We start from the raw sequence: 19,802 nt of genomic DNA, 5'->3' as shown, positions 1-19,802 counted from the left end.
AATAAAATTTTAGTAGACTTGCTTAATTTGGATGAGAAATTTGAAGATGAAGACAAGGCATTATCGTTATTGAATTCCTTTCCTGATGAATATGATCATCTTACCACCACATTGCTTCTTGGGAAGGACACAATCACATTTGATGCAGTCTGTAGTGCGTTGTATAGATCTAAGACTCGAAAGAAAGATAAAAGAGATCACAGAAATAAAATTGTAGAAGTCTTAATAGTAAGAGGTTATTCACGCAGCATCAAACCTGATAGAAGGGGAAAGTCCAAAGGGAGACCTGCCAAAGATTAATGTGCCTTTTGTCGTGAGAAAGGGCATTGGAAAAAGAATTGTCCTAAGTTACAAAAGGGCAAGGCTATTTCTAATGCATGTGTAGCGGGGCATGATGAGGAGTCAGACTTTAGCTTGGTTGGTATGGCAATGACATGTCATACGGATGAGTGGTTTTTGGATTCGGGATGTACTTACCATATGTGTCCTAATAAGGTTTGGTTTTCTAGTCTTAAAGAACTAGAATGTGGAGTTGTTCTTATGGGAAATGATAGTGCTTGTAAGAAAATGGGAATGTGATTAATGTTTAAATTATACATTATTTCATGGTTGATTACTCCTTTATTAGCTATTTTGAGTTGCTAACTTGGCATTTTTCATTCCTTTTTGATTCAGGACATTGAATTGCAGAAATTGAGCTTAAGTCGACGAAATTGAGCAATTTTTGATTTTCTGGATACATGGCCGAATTACTGGGCGTGACTTGGAGCATGATGTCACTGATGTGGCATCCAGTTAGCAATTTCTAGAAGGTCTAGTCAGCAATTTCTAAAAGGCATTTGGCATGGAGAAAGAGACTTAACCGCCCATTTAAATTCAAATTAGGATTAAGATTTATATTTATTTGTTTATTTAGGATTTTTCTCTTAATTTTGAATACTACTTTTTAGGATTTTTAAAGACTATAAATACCCCATTAGGGTAAGCCTCAAAGGGGGGGACCGATCCATTGAGCATTCTTCACTTTGCATTTATTAAACTCTTTATTTCTTTCTAGTTTTAATAAATTTCTCTTTTTGATTTAGTATTTACTTTATTTTCTTAAAATGCTAAGTATGGTCTCTACCATGCTTAGCTAAGTTTTCCATAGCTAAAGGCTAAAGTGATGACTCGATTCTAAGTCGTGAGAATCGAAAAGCACTTCATACCCTTGAGGGTTACATTTTTAGTTTTCGGGATTGGTAATAGACCATCCTTTTATAATCAAATCGGTTTGATTTCAAAAAGTGCACATTGGAATAAAATTCAGTTTCGATTAATAGTTGGGAGGAAGGATCGGCCTGTGGCACTTCGACTTCCTGTGAACACACTTAGCGGCGGTCCGCTAAGGGAAACTGAAATCGGGTTAGATTCTTATTTGAGATGACAGAATCTGAGTCAGGTTTTTCCAGATTTTCAAAGCATTGAATTAATAAGCGATTGACGCTATTAGCTTATAAAGAATTAAGATCTAAAAATTGATTTTAGATTCTCGATTCACTTGAGAGAAAAACAAGTTATAGGGGTTGGGCCCTATAGGCTATAACCGGCATGTGCCTAGAGGTAAAATCCCATTCGAGGATCAATTTAAATCGAGGCAAGGTCTTTAGCCCAAGGCTAACTTTTATCTCTTGATTTCAATTTCAATCTTTTTAATTTACTTGTTTAATTTCAATCATTTACTTCACTTCAAACAAACCCCCCTTCTACTCCTCCCTTTACTTATCATGCCTAAGCAAAGTTAAAAGCAAGAAAATCATCAAACTCCTAGTCCCTGTGGAATCGACCCTTACTCTCCCTATTCTACTTATTCCAATCATTGTATCGAGATTAAGGCTATTCATTTTTGACATCATAACGACAACATGTCAAAATTAGCGCCGTTGCCGGGGACTTCGGCAAGTTACTGATTTATTTTTCTTGTTTCTGATTTATGACCAGGCAAAATCTGGGCACACTTTTAGAATTTGATCCAGAAATCGAAGCGCGAGCAAGAAGAATTGACGGTCAAACACTTCGGGATAAAAAGAAACAACAACAACAAACAAATTCTGAAGAATCAACTAGCGCTACCAATGAAGAATCAACGGATTCCACCAATCTGATCGACGTCGGTAACACTCCCATTGCTGATCCAACACCTGAGGCACAACAAACGAAAGCGATGGGCGATCAAACAATTTACGAGTTAGCCGCTGCTCCTGCGGAACAACAACCCCTTTACATTACATTTCCTCAAGGCACCACCCCTTTTACTCTAAAAACGGGGTTAATTCATCTCCTTCCTACCTTCAATGGCTTTCCAAGCGAGATTCCACACACACACTTAGCCGAATTTCATTTGGTTTATTCAAGTATGAAACCTCAGGGAGTATCCGAAGACCAAATTAAATTACAAGCGTTTCCTTTTTCTTTATCCGGCATAGCAAAAGAATGGTTGTTTTATTTACCGCCAAATTCCATTACTACTTGGGCTGATTTGAATCGTATTTTTCTTGACAGGTTTTTCCCAGCAGCAAAAACAAGCGAACTAAGGCGAAGCATCCTTGGAATTAAACAAAAGTATGACGAGTCGCTTTATGAATATAGGGAGCGATTTAAGAAGCTATGTGCAAGCTGTCCTCAACACGGATTGAGCGAACTAACGCTTCTGCAATATTTCTATAAAGGTTTACTTCCGATGGAGATGAAAATGATTGACGCCGCCAGTGGAGGAACGCTTGTCAACATGACCCCCACTCAAGCAAGGGAATTAATTTCGACAATGGCAGCCAACTCTCAACAGTTTGGCGTCACGAATAAACCTAGCCGAAGGGTTCACGAGGTAAGTACCGTTTCACTTGAAAATAAAATCGATAAATTAACTAACGTTGTTAATTCTCTAATTGCAGGAAAGAACGGATCAGCCAGAGTATGCGAAATTTGTATGATGCCAAACCACCCAACCGATTGTTGCCCGACACTCCAAGAGGGGATAGGCGAACAGGTGAATACCGTGGGGAGTTTTTCGGGGCCACCTCAAAGACCTTATAACCCCCATAGTAATACCTACAATCTGGGATGGTGAGACCACCCAAATTTTAGCTACGGTCAAAACCAGAGGTCGAACCAATCTTACCAACCAAGGCCGCCTCCACCACAACCATATCAGCCGCCAAAAAGTTCACTCGAGTCTCTCGTAGAGCGATTAGCGCAATCCCAAGAGAAATTTCAAGACCGAACAGAGTCACATTTGCAAGAAATTGACAAACAAATAAGTCAATTGGCGAAAATTGTGGGCCGCTTAGAATCGCAAGGCAAGATTCCCTCACAAACCGAATCGAACCCACAGGAGAACGTGAGTGCCATCACTCTTAGGAGTGGAACAATTGTTGAACAGCAAATGATGCCAATTCGAGAGAAAAATGATGCTGAAACAAGCAAAAATGATAAGGCAATTGTCAAAAAATCCACAAGTACCGAAGAAGCAAATGACGCCAATCCCTAAGAGGAAAATGATGCCACAACCCGAAGAAAAATAATGAATCCAATATCCAAACCAGCACCATCTCCTTACGCCACACAACCTCCTTTTCCATCGAGATTTATAAAAAAAGATAAGCAAGCTGAGGAAAAGGAAATCCTAGACGTTTTCCAAAAAGTCGAGATCAACATTCCTCTTTTAGAGGTAATCCAGAAGGTGCCAAGGTACGCTCGTTTCCTTAAAGAACTTTGTACTAATAAAAGAAGACTAATCGGGCATGAGAAGGTAAATCTCAGAGAACACGTTTCTGCGATTTTGACCCGATGACTTCCACCGAAGTTGAATGACCAAGGCATGTTTGCCATACCTTGCAAAATCGGCAAAGTGGGCATAAAGAGGGTGATGTGTGACTTGGGAGCCTCCATTAACGTGATGCCTCTATCCGTGTACAATACTCTTTCAGCTGACCCATTGAAGGAAACAAATGTCACTATTCAATTGGCGGATCGTTCAATTATTTACCCGGAGGGAGTCTTGGAGAATGTCTTGGTAAAGGTAAACGAATTAATCTTTCTGGCCAATTTCTATGTAATTGACATGAAAAACGACCGCTCAAACACTTCATCCGAAATTCTCCTTGGGCAACCTTTTCTTAGCACCGCCAACACTAAAATCGATGTTCGAAGTGGAATCCTCACAATGGAGTTCGATGGTGAGGTCGTTAAATTTAATGTTTACAAAGCGATGCGGTATCCTGATGATGTTTAAAGCATTAATTTTGTCGATATAATTGAGCCTGTGATTGATGAGTTTGTTGAGACTAATTTTGTTAATAAAATTTGTAGGAAATTTGATGATTTCGATGATGAATTCAGGGAGTTGAAATAAACTTTCTCTATTGATTCCATTAATTTGAAACAAACTTTCTCTATTGATTCCATTAATTCTAACGAAATCACTACACCTTCAAAAACTAAATTATTACCTTCAATTTTACAGGCTCCTTGGATTGAACTAAAGGAATTACCGGATCACTTCAAGTACGTTTTTTGGGAAACGATGATACGTTGCCAGTTATTGTGTCGAACAAGCTAAGTAAAGACGAGGAAAATGACCTTGTGGAAATACTACGTGTGCACAAAGAAGCCATTGGGTGGACAATTGCTGACATCAAAGGGTTAAGTCCCTCAACGTGTATGCATAAGAAAAAGATCGAGGAAGGAGCGAAACCATCACGTGAAGGACAACGTCGACTAAATCCGCCTATGATGAAAGTGGTAAAAAAGGAAATTCAAAAGCTACTTGATGCCGATATTATCTATCTCATCTCGGATAGTAATTAGGTAAGTCCGATACATGTTGTGCCTAAGAAGACTGGTGTAACAGTAATTAAAAACTCGGAAGGTGAGTTAATTCCGAATAGAGTGCAAAATGGATGGCGAGTTTGTATCGATTACAGGAATTTGAACTCTTTAACTCGCAAAGATTATTTTCCGTTACGTTTTATTGATCAATTAATAGAAAGATTAGCCGGTAAAACTCACTACTGCTGTCTTGATGGATTTTCAGGTTTCTTCGAAATTTCGATGGCACTTGAAGATCAAGAAAAGACGATGTTCACATGCCCTTTTGGAACGTTCGCCTATAGACGAATGCCCTTCGGTCTATGCAATGCGCCAGCCACATTTCAACGTTGCATGCTTAGTATCTTTTCTGATTTTATCGAGAAGGGTATAGAGGTATTCATGGACGACTTCACTGTTTATGGTAACACCTTTACCGAATGCCTCTTTAATTTATCAAATGTTTTGAAGCGATGCCTAGAATACAACCTTGTTTTAAACTATGAAAAATGTCATTTTATGGTCGATAAAGGGTTGATTCTAGGACATATAGTTTCTTCTAACGGTATTGCAGTCGATGAAGCCAAGACTAATGTTATTCGCTCACTTCCTTACCCGACTACGGTTAGGGAAGTACGTTCTTTTCTTGGTCATGCAGGATTTTACCGACGATTTATCAAGGACTTCTCAAAGATTGTACAATCGTTATGCAGTCTTCTTCACAAGGACCAAATCTTTGATTTCAATCCAGAATGCAAAAAGTCGTGGAACAGCTTAAAGGAAAAGCTAATTACGGCTCCAATTGTACAACCACCGAATTGGGAATATCCATTCGAGTTGATGTGTGATGCCTCCGACACTAGCGTTGGCGCTGTTCTCTGTCAGAAAATCGACAAAGAGCCGCACGTCATTGCCTATGCGTCTCGAACTTTAGACTCGGCTCAGAGAAATTATTCCAGTACTGAAAAAGAGCTTCTTGCTATAGTATTTGCTTTAGAAAAATTTCGTTTGTGTTTATTAGGTACTAATATTATCATTTTTTGTGATCATACAACATTACGGTACCTGATGAGCAAGAAAGAAATGAAGCCGAGGCTAATTCGTTGGATTCTACTTCTCCAAGAATTTAATTTGGAAATAAATGATAAGAAGGGACGAGAAAATCTGGTGGCCGATCACTTGAGCCGAATTCCCATCACTTCGTCTGATCCGCCGATCAAAGAGGAGTTTCCTGAAGAGCACTTAATGTTAGCGCAACAAGGGAATTTACTATGGTTTGCTGACATGGTAAATTACTTAGCTACGGGTAAAATTTCGATGCACCTACTAAGAGCGGTAATTAATAAAATTAAGACGGAGTCTCGATATTACATTTGGGATGACCCTTATCTTTGGAAACACTGCTCCTATCAGGTAATTCGGTAATGTGTAGCTGAAGAAGAGGTAAATTCGATCCTTAATTTCTATCATTCGTATGCATGTGGCGGTCACTTTGGACCAAAGCGAGCTGCTCATAAAATATTAGAATACGATTTCTTTTGGCCGAATATATTTAGAGATGCTTATTTTTATTGTAAATTATGCGAAAAGTGTCAAAGAGTAGGTAATTTAAGTCGTAGGAATGAAATGCCTATGAATCCAATCTATGTATGCGAAATTTTTGATGTGTGGGGTCTTGATTATATGGGACCTTTTGTGTCATCTTACGGTAACACTTATATAATTCTTGCAGTCGATTATGTTTCAAAGTGGGTCAAAGTGAAAGCAACCCATAATAATGATGTGAGAACTACTGTTAATTTTATAAAGAATTTTATTTTTTCCAGGTTTGGCACACCAAGGGCGATCGTTAGCGATAGAGGAACCCATTTCATCAATCAAATTATTGAAGCACTCATGAAAAAATTTGGTGTGACACAAAGAATTGCCACGGCTTACCATCCGCAAACAAATGGGCAAGTGGAGGTGTCAAATCGTGAAATTAAGGCGATTCTGGGAAAGATTGTCAAACCAGACCGCAAGGATTGGAGTTTAAAGTTATCCGAAGCACTTTGGGCGTATAGAACGGCTTACAAAGGGCCGATCTGAATGTCTCCATACCGTCTAGTTTTTGGTAAACCGTGCCACTTACCGGTTGAACTTGAGCATCATGCTTATTGGACGGTAAAGCAATATAACATGGAGATGGAAGCGATCGGAGAAGCATGCAAATTACACGTTCAAGAGTTAGAAGAAATCCGACGAAATGCTTACGATAATGCTGAAATCTATAAAGAAAAGACGAAAGAACTCCACGATCGAAAGATATCCTTTAAATCATTTAATGTTAATCAAAAGGTTTTGCTATTCAATTCTAAAATTAAGCTTTTTGCAGGAAAACTTCGATCAAAGTGGCTCGGACCATTCAAGGTAACTTAAATTTTTCCTTATGGCGCTGTGGAAATAGAAGATGACTCAGGATTTCGATTCAAGGTTAACGGGCAAAGATTGAAGCCATATTATGAGAACGCCCCTGTCGGATTGGTTGAAGAGATTGAATTGGAAGAACCTAAGCTTTGAAATCAGGTCGTCGAGCTAACGACGTTAAACAATGGCGCTTAATGGGAGGCAACCCATTTCGTTTTCATTTCTTATTTTCAATCTTTAGTTTTTTTATTTATTAATTTTGCTTAATTATTTTTAATTCTTTGATTTGAATTTTGTAGGTACACTGGGCATTTTAATTCGGACAAAGCCGAAGCAAAGAATTGGTTCAATTAAAGCATAAATTAACTGAATTCAAGGCCAATTTCAAAAATATCCCGAAAGGCGTGGCGAGGGTCCCCATGTTCTAGACGCACCATAACATTAAGTGGGGGGGAGCATTCGGCGTACATTAGAAGCAAGAATAGGGCCGGTGCAAGATAGCACAACCCAAACCCACCTTTTGTCCCCTTGCTGCCAACACCCCGACATTAATCAGGGAGTACTTTTACCCTCTCTTGTGCATTTTAATTTTTATTGTTCATATTGGGGCAATATGATCTTAAGTGCGGGGGGGAGGGGGGGTGGGATTAGACTCAAGTTAACTCTTGTTTGTTCGTTGATTTGAAATTGAGCATTTCTTGATTATGACTGTTGACTTATCTTGGTTGCCAATCTCTAATTTATTGAGTTTCTTTATGTTTCTTTGTGAATTCAAGCATGTTCTTGTTGAATTTAGGATTCAAGATAGCATGGCATGATTAATTTGAGTAAATTTTTCTTGGTAATTTCATGCTTTCATTGATCGAATTGGATGCATGACTTAGTTCACAAGCCTTTCATGTGAGTTTTTGAACCTATTGAGGATATCTTTTATTCTTGCTCTTTGTTTTAATTGAGTATGTCGAACCAATTGATTCCATTCTAGAACTTGTGACTCGATGCTTGTTGAGATTACATTGTTGATTATGATGCTATGATGTGATAGAGGCATTAGGATCTAACCTATTTCTTTTCCCAAATAAAACAGCCTACCCTCTTTGTTTTACCTCTTAGTGAACCAATTTGAGCCTTATCCTTTTATTTGATTCACTACACTTAAAACCCGAGGCTATTTTATTTTTACCATCTTGTTGCTACCCTTTTTCATGACAAGGTAAGATCGTTTCAGGAAAGAAAAAATAGGAAGAAGCTGTTTAAAATAACAGTCCAGATTCGAACAAAACCATCAGAGTTAACCTGTTCGAGCGAAGTTACATCAAACAAAGCGATTTTTCATGCGATTTTTTAACAAAGGCAGTTTTGATTCGAATGAGTAGGAAAATAGTTTGGTTCGAGCAGAAAAGAAGAAAAAAAAAGAATGTTTCGAAAAAAAAGGGAAGAAAGAAAAAGAAGAAAAGAGAGTGAATTGTGCTCTGAATGAATTTCTTATTTCTCCTACCTTCAATTTTTCTTTGAATAATTTTCGGAATAATTTTTTCATTGTCTTGGAATTTTGAAACCTTATTTTTCATCCTTTATCCTACCCGAACTTAGCCCCATTACAACCCGTTTGAAGTCCTCTTGATTGTTGCATCATTTTCATACTAAGTAGTGGAGATGAGATTTAGTTACAAGCCTATGGTAATGCATTGGTTAGTTCAGGCTTGAGCGATTCTTTCACCCGAAACACTTGAGCGAAATAAGTGAACCCATGAGAGGAACTAAGTCTTGAATTCTTTGGAATTGATGATTGATTGAAATGCCATGGTTGATTTGCACTTAATTGATTATATCTTACTTGATTGAGCTTGAATTTCGACATTTGCTTGGTTGGGTTTGCTTAGAAACCTTGGAAATTTTCTGAAATTGGAATTGGCAATTTTGAGTTTTTGCATGATAATTGAGAAATGCTTGAGGGCAAGCATTGAATAAGTGAAGGGGAATTTGATTAGTGTTTAAATTATACATTATTTCATGGTTGATTACTCCTTTATTAGCTATTTTGAGTTGCTAACTTGGCATTTTTCATTCCTTTTTGATTCAGGACATTGAATTGCAGAAATTGAGCTTAAGTCGACGAAATTGAGCAATTTTGGATTTTCTGGATACATGGCTGAATTACTGGGCGTGACTTGGGGCATGATGTCACTGACGTGGCGTCCAGTCAGCAATTTCTAGAAGGTCTAGTCATCAATTTCTAAAAGGCATTTGGCAAGGAGAAAGAGACTTAACCGCCCATTTAAATTTAAATTAGGATTAAGATTTATATTTATTTGTTTATTTAGGATTTTTCTCTTAATTTTGAATACTACTTTTTAGAATTTTTGAGGACTATAAATACCCCATTAGGGTAAGCCTCAAAGAGGGGGACCGATCCATTGAGCATTCTTCACTTTGCATTTATTAAACTCTTTGCTTCTTTCTAGTTTTAATAAATTTCTCTTTTTGATTTAGTATTTACTTTATTTTCTTAAAATGCTAAGTATGGTCTCTACCATGCTTAGCTAAGTTTTCCATAGCCAAAGGCTAAAGCGATGACTCGATTCTAAGTCGTGAAATCGAAAAGCACTTCATACCCTTGAGGGTTACATTTTTAGTTTTCAGGAATCAAGGATTGGTAATCGACCATCCTTTTATAATCAAATTGGTTTGATTTCAAAAAATACACGTTGGAATAAAATTCGGTTTCGATTAACAGTTGGAGGAAGGATCGGCCTGTGGCACTTCGACTTCCTGTGAACACACTTAGCGGCGGTTCGCTAAGGGAAACTAAAAGCGGGTTAGATTCTTATTTGAGACGACAGAATCCGAGTCGGGTTTTTCCAAATTTTCAAAGCATTGAATTAATAAGCGATTGACGCTATTAGCTCATAAAGAATTAAGATCTAAAAATTGATTTTAGATTCTCGATTCACTTGAGAGAAAAACAAGTTATAGGGGTTGGGCCCTATAGGCTGTAACTGGCATGTGCCTAGAGGTAAAATCCCATTCGAGGATCGATTTAAATCGAGGCAAGGTCTTTAGCCCAAGGCTGACTTTTATCTCTTGATTTCAATTTCAATCTTTTTAATTTACTTGTTTAATTTCAATCATTTACTTCACTTCAAACAAACCCCCCTTCTACTCCTCCCTTTACTCATCACGCTTAAGCAAAGTTAAAAGCAAGAAAATCATCAAACTCCTGGTCCTTGTGGAATCGACCCTTACTCTCCCTATTCTACTTATTCTAATCATTGTATCGAGATTAAGGCTATTCATTTTTGACATCATAACGACAGCATGTCAGAGTGGGTACAATCCAATTGATGAATCACGACGACTCAATCCAAGTCTTGACAGATGTTCGCTACGTACCTAGCTTGAAGAAAAATCTCATCTCATTAGTGGCCCTAGAATCTCAAGGGCTCATAATCACTTTGAGAGATGGAGTACTAAAGGTAGTAGCCGGGGAATTGACGGTGATAAAAGGTACAAGAAGAAATAACTTGTACTTTTTAAAAGGAAGTACAGTTATTGGATCAACATCAAGTTTCTACGAAAGATGCAGATTCAGAGGTTACCAGGTTATGGCATATGTGATTGGGACATGCTGGTGAAAAAGCTTTGCAGTCTTTGGCGAAGCAAGGCTTGTTGAATGGTGCAAATTCTTGGAAATTGGAATTCTGTAAACATTGTGTTCTGGGCAAGCAGACGAGGGTAAAATTTGGTTCAACAATTCACAATACGAAAGGAATTCTAAACTACGTTCACAGTGATTTGTGGGGACCTACCAAAGTGGCTTCTTTGGGCGATATGCACTATTTTGTTACTTTTGTTGATGATTATTCAAGAAAAGTATGGGTGTATCTAATAAAAAGAAAAAGTGAAGTATTGGATACATTTCTGAAATGGAAGAAGATGGTGGAAACTCAGACTGGTCGAAAGGTCAAACGACATCGATCAGATAATGGTACTGAGTACAAAAATGATCCATTTCTACAAGTATGTCAAGATGAGGGCATTATGCGACACTTCACTGTTCGGGATACAACAGAGCAGAATGGGGTGGCAGAACGTATGAATCGGACTATATTGGTGAAAGTTCGATGTATGTTGTCCAATGTTGGATTGGGCAAGGAATTTTGGGCTGAGGCAGTTGCATTTGCGTGCCATTTAATAAACCGTTTGCCATCAGCTGCAATAAATGGAAAAACTCCTATGGAGATATGGACTGGTAAATCTGCTACTGATTATGATTCTTTACATGTTTTTGGTTCCACTGCATATTATCATGTAAAAGAATCTAAGTTAGACCCAAGAGCAAAGAAAGCATTATTCTTGGGAATAACTGATGGAGTAAAAGGATACCGTCTCTGGTGTCCAGATACAAGGAAGATTGTTTTCAGTAGAGATGTGACTTTTGATGAATCAACCATGTTAAAGTACAAGGATTCACAAAAGGATGACAAAACCAGTAGTACTTTGCAGCAGGTGGAGCTTGAAAAGGTTAATGATGATCCAGCTAATATTGGAAGGACAAATTATGAAGAAGTTTTGACCTAAGAACCTCTACAGCAACAAGATTCAATAACATATAGGAGGCCAAGAAGATAGATTCATAAGCCTGCTCGCTTTGATGATATAGTGGCCTATGCACTTCCAATTGTAGATGATAATGTTCCTTCTACTTACATAGAAGCAATAAGTAACCCTGATAGTGTAAAGTGGAAGCAAGCCATGAATGAAGAAATGTAGTCTCTTCATAAAAATAGGACTTGGGAATTGGTGACACTGCCCAAGGGAAAGAAGGCAATTGGATGCAAATGGGTATATGCAAAGAAGAAAGTTTTCCTAGTAAAAATGAAATTCGATACAAGGCTAGATTGGTAGCAAAAGGTTATGCTCAGAAAGAAGGAATAGACTACAATGAAGTGTTTTCTCCAGTTGTGAAGCATTTGTCTATTTGGATTTTGCTAGCCTTGGTTGCGCAATATGATCTTGAACTAGTTCAGATTGATATAAAGACCACGTTTTTACACGGTGATTTGGAAGAGGAAATCTATATGACTCAGCCAGATAGATTCAAGGTTGCTGGTAAAGAAAATTGGGTTTGCAAACTGACAAAGTTGCTTTATGGATTGAAGCAATCTTCGAGGCAGTGGTACAAGCGATTTGATCAGTTCATGAAAGGGCAAAGGTACATAAGAAGTAAATTTGATCATTGCATATATTTTCAGAAGCTATAAGTAAGAACTTTCATATACTTGCTTTTATATGTTGATGATATGCTGATAGCATCTAAGAGTAAAGTTGAAATTGAGAGATTGAAGACTCAACTCAATCTTGAGTTTGAGATGAAAGATCTAGGTGAAGCTAAGAAGATTCTTGGCATGGAAATATGTAGAGATAGAGCTCATGGCAGAGTTAGCTTGTCTCAGAAGCAGTATTTGGAGAAGGTACTACAGCAGTTTGGCATAAATGAGCAGACAAAACCTGTAAGTACCCCGTTGGCTTCTCATTTCAAGCTTTCTGCACTACTATCTCCTTCGACGAATACAAAACCAGAATACATGTTGCAAGTTCCGTATTCTAATGCAGTGGGTAGCTTGATGTATGCAATAGTGTGCACAAGACACGACATTTCACAGACAGTTAGTATAGTGAGCAGGTATATGCATAATCCTGGAAAAGGACATTGGCAAGCTGTGAAATGGATTTTACGGTATATTCAAAAAATTGTGGATGTTGGATTACTGTTCAAGCAGGATAATACACTTGGTAAAGGTGTTATTGGGTACATTGATTTTGACTATGCCAGTGATTTGGACAAACGAAGATCAACCACCGGTTATGTGTTTACACTTGCTGGAGGACCAATAAGTTGAAAGTCTACACTACAGTCTACAGTTGCGTTGTCGACCACGAAGTTTAATACATGGTCATGTAATAGAGGTCAAAGGAAGCTATTTGGTTACAAGGTATGGCTAAAACCTTGGGATTGGTTCAGGAGCATATTAACGTGTATTGTGATAGTCAAAGTGCAATTCATTTAGCAAAGAATCATGTCTATCATGCACGTACAAAACATATTGACGTACGATTCCATTTCGTGCGAAAAATTATTGATGAAGGGAAAATTCATCTTTAGAAGATTAAGACTGCAAATAATCCCGCAGATATGATGACCAATGTGGTAGCAGCAACCAAGTTCGAACATTGTTTGAACTTGATCAATATCCTGCAAGTTTAACAGTTGAAGAATGCACTATCAAGTATTGTTGTCAAAGACAGAAAGAATTGTGTGAAGATAAGATTATCCTAATCAAATCTTCAAGGTGGAGATTATTAGCAACTACCCATATCTTTGAAAAGTCAAAGATATGAGTGTCAGAAAGTTGGAACCGAAAATAAGAGTATTTATGGCACCGAAATTTGGTTTGAAATTTAGTATAGGATAATTGCAATTTTAGTCCCTAATTGTATAGGGACTTTGCAAGTTGATCCCTGAACCTCAACTATAAATAGGCCTAACCATTTCTCATTTTCTTAGCTCATATTTGTCATTCTCTACTTAATGCATTGTTCTCTCTCTCCCTATTTGTAAATTTCACTTGTATTTTTGGAGTGAAATATATTTGGTAGTGCCGAGGAAGTAGGCAAAATTTTCCGAACCACGTTAAAATTCTAGTGTTCTTTATTATTTATTTTTGCATATTTTGTGAATGTGATTGTAATGATTTATTGTGCTATTAAATTGCGATAGAGGGATATTCTGACTAGGAAAGACTTGGCACTTAAGTGATTCTCGTAATCTACCTCTTTTTCCTGGGAATTAAACTTAGTGTGATTTTTCAGTACAATAATTTTACTCTTTTACATGCTTCCGCGCAACAGTAGGGAGGATCCTTAAAATAATTTCTTCAATTATAACAATTGAGGTTAATAGATAAAAAAAGAACAGAAAAACAACACCCTTCACCATGAATTGAATCAAGAAACCCAAAAAACAGAAAAAAAACGATTTGAGACATTGATTCCCTATCAAAATTTCCATTCATAATGAATCATGTCAGTCAAGCTTTGCTTGTAGCAATGGATTCCTCCTAAATTTGAATCAGAAGTGAAGTTTTTATCCAAAGTTGTTATGGGATTTAATATTTACAGATATATATATATATATATATATATATATATATATTGTTTACGTTTGGTGTTTCGTTAGAGATGAAACTGTACATATTGTATTACTATATTTTTTAAACTCAAAAGTTAGAGCATGAAACACATGATGAGCCTTTATACCAAGTTCGGCTTCGGATACTTTAGTCAAATTTTGAAAAATCTTTCATAATTGCCATAGTTTCAAAGCATTGGCAGCTTCTGGTGGGGTTTGGGGAAAGAAAATAAGAGAGGGGAAAAGTGAAAGCAGAAGAAAGAAGACAAAGAAAGCTTGCTATTTACTCCAAACTATGTATTTTAAAGTAAAATTGTGGTCCCTCAATTAGTTTGGAATCTCACGTCATTCTATTATCCCCACATCCATTTTTGTGAAAATAACAAACACAATTATTTGAAGGGCTAAGGAGGGTTGAAAAAAAACTGAGGACTAAAATGATTTTTTATAAAGTTGGAGGAATAAAAAATAAAAATAATTATTAAATCAAAAAGTTAATAGCTTGATGAAAAAAATAAAACCAACTAAATAGTTAGATGACTATTCTTGCATTTTTATCTTATTTTTAATATTTATATTAACATAAATTTCATAATATATAAAATATATAAAAAATAACATATTATAAAAATTGAAATATGAGTCTAGTTTGGCTGAAATCAAGTCTTTAACTGTTGGAGTTCAAGCTCGATGTATATTTTTAATAAGTTTAATTTTTATTTAAATTTATTTTTCGAGGTTAATAGTCCAAAATCACTCTGATAGACCTTTTGATTTGAACCGATTATTTGACTCTAAAACATATCTAATATGGACTATTAGTTATACAATAAAATATAATATGATAAAATTGATTATTAATTTAATAAAAATATATGATATAGTTCCTCTGTTTTTATTGTTATTATTTAAGATATATATAGTTGCTTAAAGATAATATTTTTAAATAATTGAAAGCGGCTTTGCAGCTAACTAAATCTATTTATAGAAAGCGACTTTGCATCTAATTAATTTTCTCACTCATAATCATTTACAGAAAGCAGTTGCTGATCTTACATACATATATACATACTCTACATACAACTTCTGTCAGAGTCATGTATGAACATATAATATTAGGATTCAAAGATACACATAAGACGTAAGTTCGAATCTTAGAGATAAAATTGTTAAAAAAATAATAATAAATCTTGAGTATGGATAGTAAAATGAATATGAAAGGTAAAATAAAAGATAGATGTGGAATGTTAATGTTTACTAAAATTTATCATGCCCACGATGTTGGTCTAGTATTTGATTCCTGACAAATGTTTTTCATTTGAATATTTTATAGCAGGTAGTATAGTATAAATATGTATATATGTATGTTAATTTGTTGGTGAGAAAGTGGTAATATAAATACCCACATTTCAAAAGGTGTTGGTGCAAATTTTTTTATTTATTTTGCTTCCTTGAATATAGATATGCTTCAATGGCTACTTCTTCATCATGTTCCTCGTTGAAACAACACTTCCTTGTATTTCTCATTGTAATAATAAGAAGCATTATTAATTCACCAGTAAATGGATGTTTCACATCGATTTTCAGCTTTGGTGATTCATTAACTGATACAGGCAATTTACTTGAGATTTCAATTTCAGAATCCACCAAAACTCCTCATTCTGCTTTTCTTCCCTATGGCCGCACCTTCTTTCACCATCCCACCGGTCGATTCTGCGATGGCCGCTTGGTTATAGATTTCCTCGGTACGTAATCTAATGATTTTCTACCGATTCCTATGCTTGGCACCCTGATTTTTATCCTGGTTCTGTACCTGTTATCTACCGCAATATATGCTTATGTGGTTCCAATTGAACGTGTTTTGCAGCTGAAACTTTGGGATTTTCCTTTTTACCACCATTTTATGGATCTAAAAGTGGAAAATGGGAGAAATTCCAAAAGGGAGCGAATTTTGCAGTGGCGAGTGCTACTACACTGAATTCGTCGTTTCTTGCTGAACAAGGAATCCACAGTGTCTCCACCAACATTTCTTTGGGAGTTGAAGTGAATTCCTTCAAACATTTATTGCCATCTCTTTGCTCATCTTCTTCAAGTAAGCTTTAATGTTTCAAAGCCCTACCATGATTTCTTTTTTGTTTCAAATGCTAATAATAAGCTATGATCTACAGATTGCAAAGAGCTCCTAAGGAAGTCCTTGATTGTGATGGGAGAGATTGGAGGAAATGATTACAATCATGCATTCAAGCAAGGGAAAGACATTGATAATATCCAACGACTTCTCCCTCTTGTTGTTGACATCATATCTTCATCAATCAATGTAAGAACTAATGTATGCTGTCTTTGTTTTAAATTAGGTAAAATGACATCTTTGGTCCCTTTCAATTTTAATATTGAGAAAATTTATCCCTCTAAAAAGATAAGGATAATTTAATCTTATTAATTTCAAAAGCGAGCAACAATTAATCACAATGTTAATATTTTTCATCAATTATACATATTTTTATTGGTAACAAATCAAATTTAGAGGTCAATTTCATCTTAACATTTACGTATTATGACAATTTTATACTGATTTAATAAATTTAGACCACAATTTTTACACATTTTGTCAATCGATCTTAATTTAATAAATTTAGTTCAAAATATTTACATATTCCATCAACATTTACGCAAAATATATAAACATTTAGAGTTAAATTTATTATTATATAAATCAAAATTATTTCCAATTGTTGTAAGATATTATTGTCATGATTAACTGTCATTAGTTATCAAAATTGAGAGGGAAAGAAAAGGTATTTTAACCTTCAAATTATTAACATTTGCTATATATGCAGGAGTTGATCGAGTTAGGGGCAGTGACATTTTTGGTCCCCGGAAACTTTCCTATTGGATGCTCCCCATCTTTGCTGACAAAATTTCATGGTTCAGAAAAGGATCAATATGAACCCTTAACTGGTTGTCTAACATGGTTGAACCAATTCTCTCAACACCACAATGAATTACTTCGAAAAGAACTCGAAAACATCCGAAACGTTCATCCCCAAATCAACATTATTTATGTTGATTATTACAAAGCTGCAATACCGTTTTACCAGTCTCCAAAAAAATTTGGTACATTTTCAGATCCTTTAAAACAAGAATACTTAATAGCTAAATATACGTTTTGGTACTTGAATTTGGCTTTAAAGTTTAAATTAGCACTTAAGATTTTTTTTCTGTCCAATTGTTGAAATTAGTACGTGAACTTGGTTTTTGGTTCAAATAAGCCATTTACATAAGTACTAATTTGAACCAAGAAGGCAAGTTTAGGTATGTAGTTGGACCAAAATAAACTTTACCTACCAAATTGAACTTTAAAACCAAGTTCAAGAACCTAGCCAAGTTCAGGTGTCAAAATGTATATTTACCCAAATTTAATTTGTCATCAAAATTTTGCTTCTTTACATGGAATTTCCTCGAATGGTTTCAGGATTTAAAGAAACTTTGAAGGCATGTTGTGGAATTGGAGGTCTTTATAATTACGATCCGTTGATATATTGTGGTTATCCGCCATTAAAACAATGCTGCAACGACCCTTCTTCGTATATTAGCTGGGATGGGATTCATTATACAGAAGTTGTCAACAAACGGCTTGCCCATACTGTATTTGAAGAATTGATGAACACCATTCCTAGATTAAGGAGCTTGTGTCCCTCATCCACCGTAAACAAACTGAGAATTCTATATCCAATGTTTGGGGTCTAAACTGTAATAAGTATATAAATTGTTTGTCCAATTAATTCACTCAATCTTAACTCACTAAACTAAATTAAGTTTGATAAAATCATAGCATTTTATATTAAGCACTGTATTTTCCTATATTTAAAGAATTTTTTTAGGGTAAACTACATCATTATTCACTAAACTATGAGTAAGTTTTCATTTTGGTCACTTAACTAAAAAAGTTACAATTTGGTCATTAAATTATTTGAAAGTTTTATTGATGTAACATTCCAAACCCGACCTATAAGTTATGACCAGAAATTGAGGAAGTACATCAACTTATTCAAAGCTTTTAAATTTAATCCTATTTAAATTTTAAAACTTATAGTATGGACATTAAACATTATATATAATTATTCAAATTTAATCCTACTTAAATTTTAAATTTCATTTTAATTTACTCATATTTAAATTTATTAAAGGCTATTATATTAAATTAGTATAAATATAATTTTAGCTACTAAAGTTTATTTATTTTATCATTTTAGCCCTCAACTTTTAAAATTTAGTTAAATGGCTTTTTAACAAAAATTTGATTGAACTATTAAAATTTTAGTGGTATTGACGTGGTAGCTCGTGTGGCATTTTATGTATACTTCACTGCTAATATGGATTTTTAAAATTTTTATGAACCCTTTTAAAATTTTTATTTTTATATTTTCTTTAAAATTTTATGAATTATATGTGGATTGCACGCTAGTGGTCACTTCAATGCCAATAAAATTTTAATAATTCAGTTAGTTTTTCGTAAAAGAAAAAAAGAAGAAGAAGGAATTTGATTAAAATTTAAAGATTGAGGGTCAAAATGACTTAAAAAAAAATAAGAGTCAAAATAACAAAATGAGTAATTGTTATGAGCTAAATTTATCATTATTCATATTAAATTTTAATATATTTTTTATTTAAAGAAAAATAACTTATTTAGCCCTCAAATCTTATAAAAAAGTCATTTTAATCCTCCAATTTTTTTCAACCTTTTTTAGCTATTCAAATAATCATGTTTATCATTTCTCTAAAATGGATGAAAAAATTAACCCATCATTAAATATATGACATGGCGCCAAATATGAAAAAAATAGAACGACGTGATATTCCACGTGTCGAAAAAATTATTTTTAATTTATGTGTATCTCCACTAACTAAAAATGTGATTTAAGATAATTAAACCCGAAATATGAAAGCCTCATAAAACTAAAAAAAATCCCCAAATCTATTATAGTAATCGGGATTAATAGATAAACAAAAAAGTAGGAAAAAAAATCCCATTCACCCAAAAATTGAGGCTTTGAATACATGATGAGCTTTTATGCTAGAATTGTAATGTTTAAAATTTTAGTTTTGAATTGTTAAAAATAGTCAAGTGAATTGATTTGATTTAATGGTTAAGTGTTGTGTTTGTGTGTGTGAGGTTTTGGGTTCAAATTCTTTCCTCTAAAATATTGTTAATTTTTTATTGAATCCCTATCTCTGAACTTTGGGCTTAAATATTATTTTCGCTGAATTAATGATAGAATAAGTTTATTGGTTTAGTGGTAATATTTTAGTTTACCTTTAGGTCCTTTGTTTGAATCCTTGCGTGTGCAAACATGAATTG

General features: G+C 35.0%; 1 protein-coding gene across 1 annotated transcript; it reads left to right on the top strand.

The window, feature by feature from the left end:
* The first annotated feature begins 15,775 nt into the window (after positions 1-15,775).
* On the top strand, positions 15,776-18,350 carry LOC108454379 (GDSL esterase/lipase At1g28570-like). The gene is made up of 5 exons (XM_017752823.2): positions 15,776-16,188; positions 16,311-16,535; positions 16,612-16,760; positions 17,281-17,557; positions 17,916-18,350. Exons 1-5 carry the CDS (start codon positions 15,915-15,917, stop codon positions 18,188-18,190), a joined length of 1,200 nt encoding a protein of 399 aa, XP_017608312.1. The 5' UTR covers positions 15,776-15,914; the 3' UTR covers positions 18,191-18,350.
* Positions 18,351-19,802: the final 1,452 nt, after the last annotated feature.

The sequence above is a fragment of the Gossypium arboreum genome, chromosome 5, assembly GCF_025698485.1.
Source record: "Gossypium arboreum isolate Shixiya-1 chromosome 5, ASM2569848v2, whole genome shotgun sequence".
Lineage (NCBI taxonomy): Eukaryota > Viridiplantae > Streptophyta > Magnoliopsida > Malvales > Malvaceae > Gossypium > Gossypium arboreum.
The sequence above is the reverse complement of the archived record's forward strand: the minus strand, read 5'-3'. Positions and strand labels throughout refer to the sequence as shown.